The 12211-nt window shown below is 28.7% G+C and overlaps 1 protein-coding gene across 4 annotated transcripts in view; it reads left to right on the forward strand.

Annotated features, from left to right (window-relative positions):
- The first annotated feature begins 10446 nt into the window (after positions 1-10446).
- LOC111686958 (serine/arginine repetitive matrix protein 2) overlaps positions 10447-12211 on the forward strand; it is a 45399-nt gene continuing 43634 nt past the window's right edge. Inside the window, exons 1-4 of one of the 4 annotated variants that reach the window (XM_046952649.1) lie at positions 10450-10598; positions 10723-10985; positions 11049-11103; positions 11135-11388. In XM_046952649.1, coding sequence (XP_046808605.1) covers positions 11147-11388 — 242 coding nt within the window. In that variant the 5' untranslated portion in view covers positions 10450-10598; positions 10723-10985; positions 11049-11103; positions 11135-11146. Of the gene's footprint in view, positions 10599-10722; positions 10986-11048; positions 11389-12211 lie in introns of all 4 variants that reach the window. The other 3 variants (XM_046952650.1, XM_023449363.2, XM_023449359.2) reach the window with 3 other exon arrangements.

Genomic DNA, 12211 nt, shown 5'->3' on the forward strand with positions numbered 1-12211 from the left:
CCATGACATATATTGTCGCCTGAAATGCCAAAGCCGTTGTAACCAAAAGAATAAAAAATTAAGTTATTTATTGAAATGTCACTTAAATTACCTGATGTTCGAAAGCACATAACACCTGGTTCACACTAGGAAACTTTTGATTTTGTGTGTGAGAGAAAGAAATGGTTGATATTTCTTTATCTTTCTCCCACACACAAAAATCAAAAGTTTCCTAGTGTGAACCAGGTCTAACACTGAACACTAAGAAGTGAAACGCTGTCATTTAAAAAAAGGTTACGTTTAGGGTTCTATAGTTGAAACGAAAAGTCGACTTTTCGACTTTTTGCATTTAGTTAAAAGTCGACTTTTCGACCTTTCGACTTTTTCCATTTTATGAAAAGTCGATTTTTCGACTTTTCGAACTTTTTCATTTATTTGAAAGTCGACTTTTAGACTTTTAGTATTTTATAAATGGTCGACCTTTCGACTTTTTTCGACTTTTCGACTTTTTTCGACTTTTCGACTTTTTTTGACTTTTTCCGACTTTTTTCGACTTTTCGACTTTTTCCGACTTTTCAATTTTTTACGACTTTTTGAAAATTTTCGACTTTTTTCGACTATTTTTTTTTCTTTTTTCGAGTTTTTCCGACTATTTTAGAGGTTTTGACCTCTTTTCCACTTTTTTAAAATTTTCAACTTTTTGATTTTTCCGACTTTTCAACTTTTTCCGACTTTTCGACTTATCGACTTTTTTCGACTTTCCGACTTTTCGACCTTTTTCGACTTTTATTTACAAAGTCGACTTTTCGACTTTTTTCATAGACGATAGTCGAGTTATCGACTTTTTTGGAACAAAATAGTCGACTTCGACTTTTCGACTTTTTTCGACAAAAAGTCGATTGTTCGATTATTCGAAAGTCGATTTATAGAACCCTAGTTACGTTCTTCTCACAGACGAGTTCTGTGTAACTTCAAAACATACATATGTAAGAATCTTTCTCTCCAAACTTTAAAACTTTGCCTCGAAATTCGTGGCTTAAAGCACTTGAAAATAATTTTTATCACTTAACATTATATTTTATTATTATTTTGCACACTTTAAATATATTTAATAGTCCGAAATGATTTAATTTTTAACAAACTAAAAAACATTTTTTTGACATTTAATTTTTGTTGTTGAAATTAAAACTGAGAGTGTGTGCCAATCGGTGACAATTTACTTTAAAACATGATGTAATAAGTAAGTTGAGAGCGTTTAGGCAGCAACCGCAACAAACACAATATTTTTTGTTTGTTTAGAGTATGGCTTTTGTCAAAATGAAATTTCTAAAATTGAAAAATTATAAATATTGATAAAAAAATTTTTTGTATATTTCACAATATTACATATACCACGGTTGTTGCATTTAAATTTTATTTGCAGCAGAACAACGTCTTATTGGTGCTTCATCTGATATTCTTCATTTGGAACCGTTTTATCAGCATTTTCATTCAGAATTTTTGATTTGATTTTTTTTCGTTTGAAAACACAAATTTAATTTTTATGTTAGAATAAAAATAAATTATTTTTGACAAAACCCAGGCACTTTTACAATAAACAAATAAAAATCAGCTGCCTTGATGATTTCACCTTACTTAGTGCATTCTGCTTGAAATGTAAATTTTTGATAGATATGAGGTGAATAAAATTTTACTAGCTCATAGAGCTGCATAAATTTTTGACAAATAAAAAGAAAAATTTGAAAATCCAAAAGATAAAATATTTTCGTATGATACCATGGTAAAAATATCATATTTTTATCATGGTAAAACCATAGAAAAGTAGAATCAGTAGGGAGAGTTGTCAATTCTCTGCTTTGTTAAGTCAAACAAAAAAGAACTGAAAAAAGAAAAACTTCAAAATCTTTAATGAAATGATTCTTGAACGGCACACGCAAACAGCATTCCACACTTCTTGTATCCTGTTTTTGATTTTTATTTCTTTTACAATATTTTTGATTCAAATTATTCAATTTTATTTTTTTTAATGTTCAATAATTCTTTTTTGATGTTTTTCTTTACATCTTTAAATTTCTTTTTTATGTCAATTCAAGGCATGTAAAATTGAGAACGTACTTTTCTACTAATTCTACCTTAACATTCATATATAATGTTTATAAATAAATTATCTTGCAAAATATTTAAAGAAATCTTTTAAAATATAAATTTTAATGTAATAATTTGTTTTTAATATTTTTAAATTAAATTTTTTGCAACTATGTTGGCATGAGAATTCTACTAATACATTCTAAGAGTAAGGTACCGACTAACAGTAGACTTAGGTACTTTTTAACAGCGTTTGACTTCTTAGCGTTCAGTGGCACATAATAACAAATTAATTATTTCCACAAGTCAAAAAGCAGCATAAGTGTGTTTATAGTTGGTGTGTAATAATACATGTATTTATAAATTTTATAAAGAAACAGTTCTTTGACGATATGTATGAACTGTAAATTTTAAAATTTGTGTTTTTCTTAGTAAGTTACAGGCAAAGGACTGCGACATTGTTTTACAGCAGTGTTTCCCATACACATACTGTTGCACATTCATTTGTATTGGTAAAGCAGCAGAGAACAAAATGTAACCCAAAATAAAACTTCTACTAAAATGACTGCAAATTGATATTATGAATTTTGACAGACAGCGTACATTAAAGTTCATATATAAAAAAACTATCAGCTGTGCTCTCTCATTCACCTACATAAATTTGGCAATCTAAAAATTTTGTTGTATTTCTGTGTGGATTTTAAAAAAGATACGTACAGATCTTACTTCGACAAATGCTGATCAGCAACCACAGGGTATACGGAGATGTCACGAGCAAAAAGCTATTTCGCTCTCTTTCGCACAAAACGAATTCAATGATTTTTTAGCTGTATTATATATACTTCTTCTCACCAAACAATTTCAAAATCAAACAAAAGCTTATTTTAGACTTTTTCAAATGTCAAAAGTGATATCTCTGTACACTTTGTGCACTTGTGTTCCAGCCAAAAAGATGCTGTAGAAACAATTTTACTTACTAGGTATATCGGAAAGAATGTAGGAATAGATACTTTTCAACATACAAGTATATTCTAAATCACACACCAAGTATATCAGCTAGTTAGGCGGCCATACCCTGTGTAAAGTAAGCCAGGATGTGTTTAAGTTTGAAAGCACTTTCGAATACAAAATAAGCAACACAATATCAATGTAATTTTGTGTGGGGTGGTGTTAATAACTAAAAAAGCACGTGTCAGGTGACTAAAGTCAAAAAAATAATTTATGTATAGAACAGTAGTATTAATTTGAATATAATAATTCCAGATAGCGTTTGAAAAAAATCGTTAAATGCTTATATGTAACTCCTAAACCAATTAAGAGAGAGACAAAATTTAAAATAAAAAAAAATTTAATTAACTTATATCGGACTTGGTTTAAAAATTATGGAAATGGAAGCCGTTTAAAGTTGTTTACTTATTCCTACAATAGTATTTTAATGTTAAATATGTCAACTTTTAATTATACCCTTCACCTTCGTGAGAAGGGTATATATAAGTTTGTCATTCCGTTTGTAATTTCTAAAATATAATTTTCCGACCCTATAAAGTATATATATTCTGGATCCTTATAGACAGCGGAGTCGATTAAGCCATGTCCGTCTGTCTGTTGAAATCAGTTTTTAGAGGACCCCAGATATCGGCGATATCCGAATCTTCAATAATTCTGTTAGACATGCTTTCGAGAAGATTGCTATTTAAAATCAGCAAAATCGGTGGGTAAATAAAGGAGGTATGAGATAACCTCTGAAAATTTCATCAAAAAATGTCATATTTTGTTATTGCTTTGTTAAATAAACAACAACAACAACACTGTATATTTAGTTTTATTCAGCTGTGTATTTTGTTTTGTATGTTTGGATGCTGTTGGCGTCATTGAGTTGTGAATTTTGTTTTTGTGAATTCTGTTCGTATATTTGGATGTATGTTGATTTTATTGCGTTGTTTATTTTGTTTTGGTTTTTCTGAGTTTTTCGTTATGTATGTTTAGATGATGTCTGTTGGAATAGATGCCTTGAGTATTTTGTTTTCGATTAGCGTTGTTGTTGTTTTGCTTTTGGTGTAATAATAATGTAGTCGGGAAAAAATTTATAAAACTAATATGTTTAAAATACACTTAAAGTAAAATACCTTAAAGTTTGGAAAGTTAACTTTACTTATGATGGAAGACAGACCTGATTTATTGTCTATCAAAGGGCTGTGAAAATATGTCATTGTGTGTATTTTTTGTTTTTAGTTTTTGTGATAGAAAAAATATATTGGTTAATGATATAATGTCAATAATAGTGAACCATAAGGCATACTATTTTTTTTTTTTTTTCGATAACATAATTGGAAGCCCGAAAAATTTTAACTTAATGTTTCCCTGGGGCACATTCGCCAAATATATGTAATGCTTGTGATGTAGAACAAAATTTCGTTAAAATAAAAAAACAGTAATTATTTCTTTTTTGGGTAAGTTATGTGAAATAAACAATAAATATCTTGTTTATTGTACTTTATGTGATAAGTATAAAACAGCAAAAAATTATAAAACGGAAAAGTTTAAAAAAATATGTAAATTAATATGAATTAGGAAAGTACAAAAGGAATAAAACTAAAGCCAACACATCTAAGCATCCAAACAAAGACAAAAGTAAGAATATGTATTGTGGTTTTAATTTTAGGCCGTCTCAGAAAAAAAGTGGCTATGGTCCCCCTTCTACCCTACTTGTTTCCTCTTTTATTATATTAATATTGATTAATACTAAGTATGTATTGTATATATTCCAAGAATTTATTTAAAAAAATAGAATGTAAACAAAACAGCATCTGAATCGAATGTGAGTTTTATTAATTTTTAAATTAAAGGAAAACAAATATATTTATTGACAACAATTCAAATCAGAATCGATTCAGCATCATTGGAGACATCAATAATAGCACAGCCAGCAGCATTTTCAGCCAGAGAGGCATCAGTAGCATAAATATTAAAATCATTTAGCTTATAATTATATATTTTCTCCATGTACGTCGACATTATCTGTTCCCTCGAAAGATTAGATTTCTTATCAGGTAAGATGTTAGTAAGAATCCGTAGTTGACCGCTTCTAACAAAAGAGCAGTTAACGTTTATGCGATCAAAAATGTGAGCAAATTGATTGAAAATATAACCATAGCTCGATTTCACCGAAACATCAGTGTTCAAATTACAATATGTGGAATAATTAAAAAATTTCTGATTAATGATTTCCCTTGCAGTGAGAAATTTCGAATTTTACAGGAAGATCACCAGATAAAGCATATATTGTATGAACTGGAGTGGATCTAGTCAACCCCAAACATCTGCGCAAAACGGAATTTTGAAAGGTAATTATCTTCCGATTAATCGAAGTAGGCGAGTGAGCCGTTGTAGTTCTCGAATACTCAATTTTGGATCTGACAAAACTCTTGAAGAAATTTATAGACACTTTAGGTTGTAAATCACCTTTTACAGTCGACAATGATTTAATAAGATTGGTACTATTCCTTGCCTCAGATAAAACTCTTTCATAATGATCACCAACTGTCGACGACATATTGATCGTACGCCCAAGAAATTTAAGTTTTTTAACTTGCTCAATACGAGTGTTGTTCAGAGAGATAACTACCTCTTTACGACTGCCTTTGGCAATGTATATAGTCTTTGTTTTATCAAGATTGAAGGAGAGATTCAAATTAAGACATCTCCGAGAAAATTCACGAATCTTGAAATTCACCTTGTTAACCGCGACATCAAAGTCCTTATCAAACGTTAGTATAAGAAAATCATCAGCAAATTGAAAAATTTTCGTTGATTCATCTTCAGCATTGTGCAAGGAAGCCGTATACAGGTTAAACAAAAAGGCAACTGCCCTGTGGTAGACCATCAGAAACAACAACCTGGTCATCACCCAGTTTCAGAACACGCTCTGCCAAGAATTTATAAATCCATTTAACATAAACTGCAGGAAAACCACCATCCAATAACATTCTATTTATTTAACGAACTTTACTTACTTTTGATTGAGGTTCTCAGATCGAAATTAACCAAAAGAATTTACGTACATATGTATTTTTAATCTTGTCATATTTATGAAATATGTATATGATATACATACTTACATGTAATTTGTCAATATTTTGATTGGAAGGTTCTCTGAGGATTATTTAAAAAATCGCTTGCTGTTAATAATTAATCAAGGACATACAAATAATAATTTAATGTAAATAATAATTTAATAAACATCCTATGACACGCAATAAAAAATATACTGGATATCTTTGCAAAAGACGCTTGTTTTTATTAATTTCCCATTTCAGGAAAATTGTTTTACCATCAAAATATAAATTATAAAAATAAAATAATTTCTACTATTTATGGTTTACCTTTTATAATATACATATATGTACATATGTACAGTAGTTTTCGTTTATAGTCATCACTGTTATAGTCACATTAGTTATATTGTCAATTTTATTAGATTTAAATGTCTCTATCGATCAATTTCATACAAAAAGATTACTTTATAGTCCATTGTTTATATAAGCACTTTTCACATATATGCCATCTATCCGTGGTTATTAAAAGTCAAGTTATATGAAAAAACTTCACGATATTGTCACACACGAAAAATTTTTTTCTAAAAAATTAGTTTTCAAAGTCGCAAACCACTTCTACGACAAAAAAAATTTATCGTAAATTAACTAGCAATTATGTGCGATAGAAAAGGGTTTAACTGTTGCCGAGTATCTTAAAACAATTACAATATATGACGCCTTAATTTTTATAAAACGGGGATGGTGGTTAATTACGCCAGAGACAATTGCCAATTGTTTTAAAAAGGTATGTAGTATATGTACATACATATATGCATTTTTTTAAATATTTTTCATGATAAATTAATTTTTTTGTAGGCTGGTTTTTATATAACAAATGAAGCAACTATCGAACATTATGAATATGGTGATGATGTTACCGAAATCGAAAATCTTTCTCCGGAATATTTACATTGTGATGATAACTTAATTTGCCATGGAGCTATAACCGATGAAGAAATTTTAGACTCAATAATCGCAGAAAATAATGCAATAGAAACTGATTTAGATCCAAATGATGAAGTTTTTGTTGAAGAAAAACGATTTTCTATTAAAGAAATTTTAAATGCTGTAGATATTTTGCGACATTTTTGCTTAGAGCAAGATATAGATTCAAATTTTTTATTCGAAAAAATAGAAGATACATCTGTAACCAACATCCTCAAGCTGAAACAGGCTAAAATTACTGATTTTTTTAAATAATATAAGCAATATTTTTTTAATGTAATGAATTTATGAAAATAATATTTATTTCTTTAATAAACATGAATTTTTATTTTTTTTATATTCACAAAAAATGAATATATACGATTTTCTTTATAAGCACATTGTGGCATATACAAAAATTTTGTTTATAATCACTTTAGCGATACAGTCATCAATTTGTGTGCAATTAAGGGTTGTGACTATAAGCGAAAAGTACTGTATGTAAGATGTTTGGCTGTGATAAAATGCATATAATTAGTAAACTATTTATTTAAACTTAAACCATAATATAAATTCTCAGAGCGGGTTTTTGAGTTGGCAATCAAATGCCAATTAATAATCAAATTATTTTATTTTAACAAAAAATGCAAATCATATTTTTTTTGCTTGGATTCCAAACATACAAAAAATACACAGCTGAATAAAACCAAATACATCTACACACACGTGTACATCTTTTTCTATGTACAGTGTTTTTGTTGCTTTTTTAACAATTTTTTGATGAAATTTTCAGAGGTTGTCTTGGATTTTTGCTCATATCTCCGTTATTTACCGACAGATTTTGCTGATTTTAAATAGCGATCTTCTCGAAAGCATGTCTAATAGAATTATTGAAGATTCGGATCTCGCCGATATCTGGGGTCCTCTAAAAACTGATTTCAACAGACAGACGGACATGGCTTAATCGACTCCGTTATCTATAAGGATCAAGAATATATATACTTTATAGGGTCGGAAAATTATATTATAGAAATTACAAACGGAATGACAAACTTATATATACCCTTCTCACGAAGGTGAAGGGTATAAAAAAGGACGACGACAATACATTATAATTAATATATCTTGGCTACAACAATACAAAACAAAGTAAATTAATAAAGTAGCATCACTTGAACAACTGACTCATGGCGAAACTAATAAGGTGAAGTCATTTCAACAGCTGATTGTTTTTTTGTTCACGGAAATTTAGCCTGAAGCTGTCAAACTCCATATAAAAAAATTATCTTTCAAACCCGACGCTGTCAAACTACATATATAAAAAATTTCATTAATTCGCCGCAAAATGAAATGACTTCACCCAAGGCGAATGCATATAAGGTGGTGTTAATCAATCAGCTGATAATTTTTTTCTTAATTCGCCTGGTTTTCCTCGCTGTCAAAGTTTGTTACTGTTTACATTTTTATCTTTAAAAATGTCCGTTAAACAGAGAAAAACTTCGTTAATATTTTGAATTATTTATGTAAAAAATGTGAAAATACCAAGCCTCTCGTAAATAATTATCATTTTATTTAAATAATGGACTAATTGGTATGTATACAAATATGTTATTTAAGAAAAATATTTTTTCTATTAAATGTTAACATATTACACAATATTGTTTTATATTTTGTATTAAAATTGTGTAGATAACGAGATTAATTAAAAAATCTCTTCTTAATATTAAGAAACGCATATGAAGTATTTATCCGGCTGGCGGCAACTGACTTCTACGTTATGGCTTTATTTTGAAATCTATTAAATGTTAACAAATTAAACAATATTGTTTTATATATACACTATGTAGATAAAGAGATTAACTAAAAAAAGTCTGTTCCGAAACGCTTTATATAACAAGACCCATATGAGGTATTTACCCGTCCGGCGGCTGCTACATTATGGCCAAATATTGAAAATTACTCCGCCGGAGTAGAATTATCCATTCGCAACAACAAATTAATTCGTAATATAATATTTTCATGAATATGTGCTTTTTTATGTTTATTTTTCACAAAAAATTAAGTTTTACTTAACTTAAGGCACTTACTTAAATTTAGCAAATTAAGCTGCCGGAATAGAATTTTTCGATGGAAACAAACATTATTCAATTCAGATTATACTTTCCTCACAAATTTTAATATCTTTATCTTTATTTTTTAATATAATATAAACATTTTACAAAAATTTTTCATCAAATGATTTCGCCGTACTTATGGTTTTTGACATTTACGAAAACCAAAAGCAAAACCAAAATACATTGAAAATGTTGTTGCAGAACTGCCACCACCTTATCTGAATTCGAATTGGTGTTGTTGTTGCAGAACTGCCCCCACCTTATCTGAATTCGCCTTTCTACCGCTGAAGCACTCTGGTGCACTTATAAGGTGAAGTCAATTCAACAGCTGATCATTAATTTTTTTATTTGATATAGATACAACTGTCAAAGTACACCATTTAGAGTTGCCACAATCCGAAAAAATATGTACATCTATCTAGGGATTCATTATATTTTTACGACAAAAAATTAATAAATAAATTTTATATTCATTTTAATCCATAGTAAATTTGTGCGAAATACTAAAAAACTGCACAAACTATTTGTTTTAAATATTCATCTATTTTATTAATTATAGGGAACTTTTTACTAATCAATTGAGAGTACAAACATCCCACAATTGTATATAAAATTATTAAAACTCGATTTTATCATATACGTATATCTTAATTTTTGACAACTTTCCATGGTAATGGTTTGATCACATTTCTATAGAGATCATTATATATTTCTTATACGACAATAGTAGAGACCTACACGGTATTATAAGTTCCCAATATTGACTAATAAAAAGGAATATGTATATAATTTGTATTTTTGCTTTTTTGTTATTTTAATTGATAATTTCTTTACTTTTTTTATTAAGTAATAATAAGTAATATTCTAACCCCCTTATTCACAAACAACATTTTTATTTTATTAAAGGTTTATAAAACAAAATTTTCATACAAAATAAAGTTTATAAAATACAAATTTTGTTTGTGAATAAGGGGGCTTACCCTTATTTTGAAATTCATGTATAATTTATAATAAATTTTATCTTATAATACATATTTACATTACGTGAAGAGATTTTTGGGCATGTGGGATTGTTTTTTTGTATGGTAAATTAAAAAAAAAACACGGTGGCAACATGTAAATTTTTTGACAGATGTATCTACTTTTGTTGTTTTTGTAGAATTGACTTCACCTTATAAGTGCACCCTGCGCTGAAGGATTGTTAACAGGCCTGGTAAATTGGAAAGAAATTAATTGCTGATTGTGTATTAATATATATATTTCAATAAAATTTGTTTATGAGAATAGTTGTTGATGATTTTATTACAAAAGAGGAAATACCACTTAAGGACAAAGCCGTAGTTATTAATGGCACTTAAAATAAAATAATACAAAAATAAAATAATACAAATTTACAGGCCTGGTAAATTGGAAAGAAATTAATTGCTGATTGTATTAATATATATATTTCAATAAAATTTGTTTATGAACTATTCTCATAAACAAATTTTATTGAAATATATATATTGATGATTTTATTACAAAAGAGGAAATACCACTTAAGGACAAAGCCGTAGTTATTAATGGCACTTAAAATAAAATAATACAAATTTTACATATGCTTTATTTTTTCCCTCAAAATAAAGTGGTAATTTTTTGTTATCTGTGCATTATCCATCCCTGACTGGTAATATTTTTCTCTGACGAGTGCGTGCAGAAATTTTTGGTGGCCGTATTTTATAGAACATACATTTCTTTAAAAGTGGATAAATATTATTTAATGTTAATAATACAGCAATAAATAAGGCAAGTAAGTTAAATATGTATAAATATTCAATGTTCAATAATAAATAATAATTTTTGTTTCTTGCAGATTTATATCTTTAAATCCAAGACCTAAAGATCCATTATTTGGCCCTGGATGATTAATGGTACATATGCAGAAACTTTTTTTCACAAATTGCTCTTACTATGTATAATGGAATAGGATTAACCACTCCACGTGGTTCGGGCACTAATGGTCACGTACAGCGTAATTGGGCTTTTGTACGACCTGGCAAAAAGGAGAATTCAAACTATCGTTCCGAGGAAGATATAAAAAAATTGGATGCTACTTTAAATCGTCCACCCAACAAGGATATTTTGGATCATGACCGCAAAAGAAAAATTGAGGTGAAATGTTTGGAGTTTGAAGAAATTTTAGAAAAACAAGGGTAAGTAGAATACAAATAAAAAATGTACACATTGAACGGTGCAAAGTTTTCGAGTAGCCTTTAAAAGTTGGTTATACAAAGATAACATTCTTCAGAATGGTTTTGCAATTTTGTTCTTAATTTCAAAATAAGTGAAAACTATCGAGCGTAAAATGAGATAAAACTGCGTAGTTATTTTATCTTTATCAATACTTCACTGCAATTTAAACAACGAAAATTTACAAGTTTTACTTCCTTTGAAAAAAATTATATTAAAAGTTTTGTCATCATATACACAACTTTTTTTTAGTAGAAGTGTACCCAACCTTCAATGATAGTAAGGGCTTGGATTTTCATGCAAAAGAGATATAGATGGGATCTTATCAAATAAGTACAATATTAATTCAGGGGTGCCGGAATGCTCCTTTTTTCCCTAAGTTTTTATGATAATAAAACAAAATAAAGTTTCGATTTTTATGAGACGTAGATCTCTTCTTCTGTAAAACCCGAAAGATTACCTCGTAGAATGTTAAAGGTAAATTGCATGTAGTGCTTGTCGTAGCCAACATCAATATCTTAAGACCGTGCAAAACGAACCAACTTAAGTTTTTATGATAATAAAACAAATTAAAGTTTCGATTTTTATGAGACCTAGATCTCTTCTTATGTAAAACCCAAAAGATTACTTCGTAGAATGTTAAAGGTAAATTGCATGTAGTGCTTGTCGTAGCCAACATCAATATCCTAAGACCGTGCAAAACGAACCAACTTAATTTGGTGGTAAACAATATTTAAGTCCCATTAACAGTTTACTCGTTAGAATCTTTCTACAAAAATGTATAAA

The sequence above is a fragment of the Lucilia cuprina genome, chromosome 5, assembly GCF_022045245.1.
Source record: "Lucilia cuprina isolate Lc7/37 chromosome 5, ASM2204524v1, whole genome shotgun sequence".
Lineage (NCBI taxonomy): Eukaryota > Metazoa > Arthropoda > Insecta > Diptera > Calliphoridae > Lucilia > Lucilia cuprina.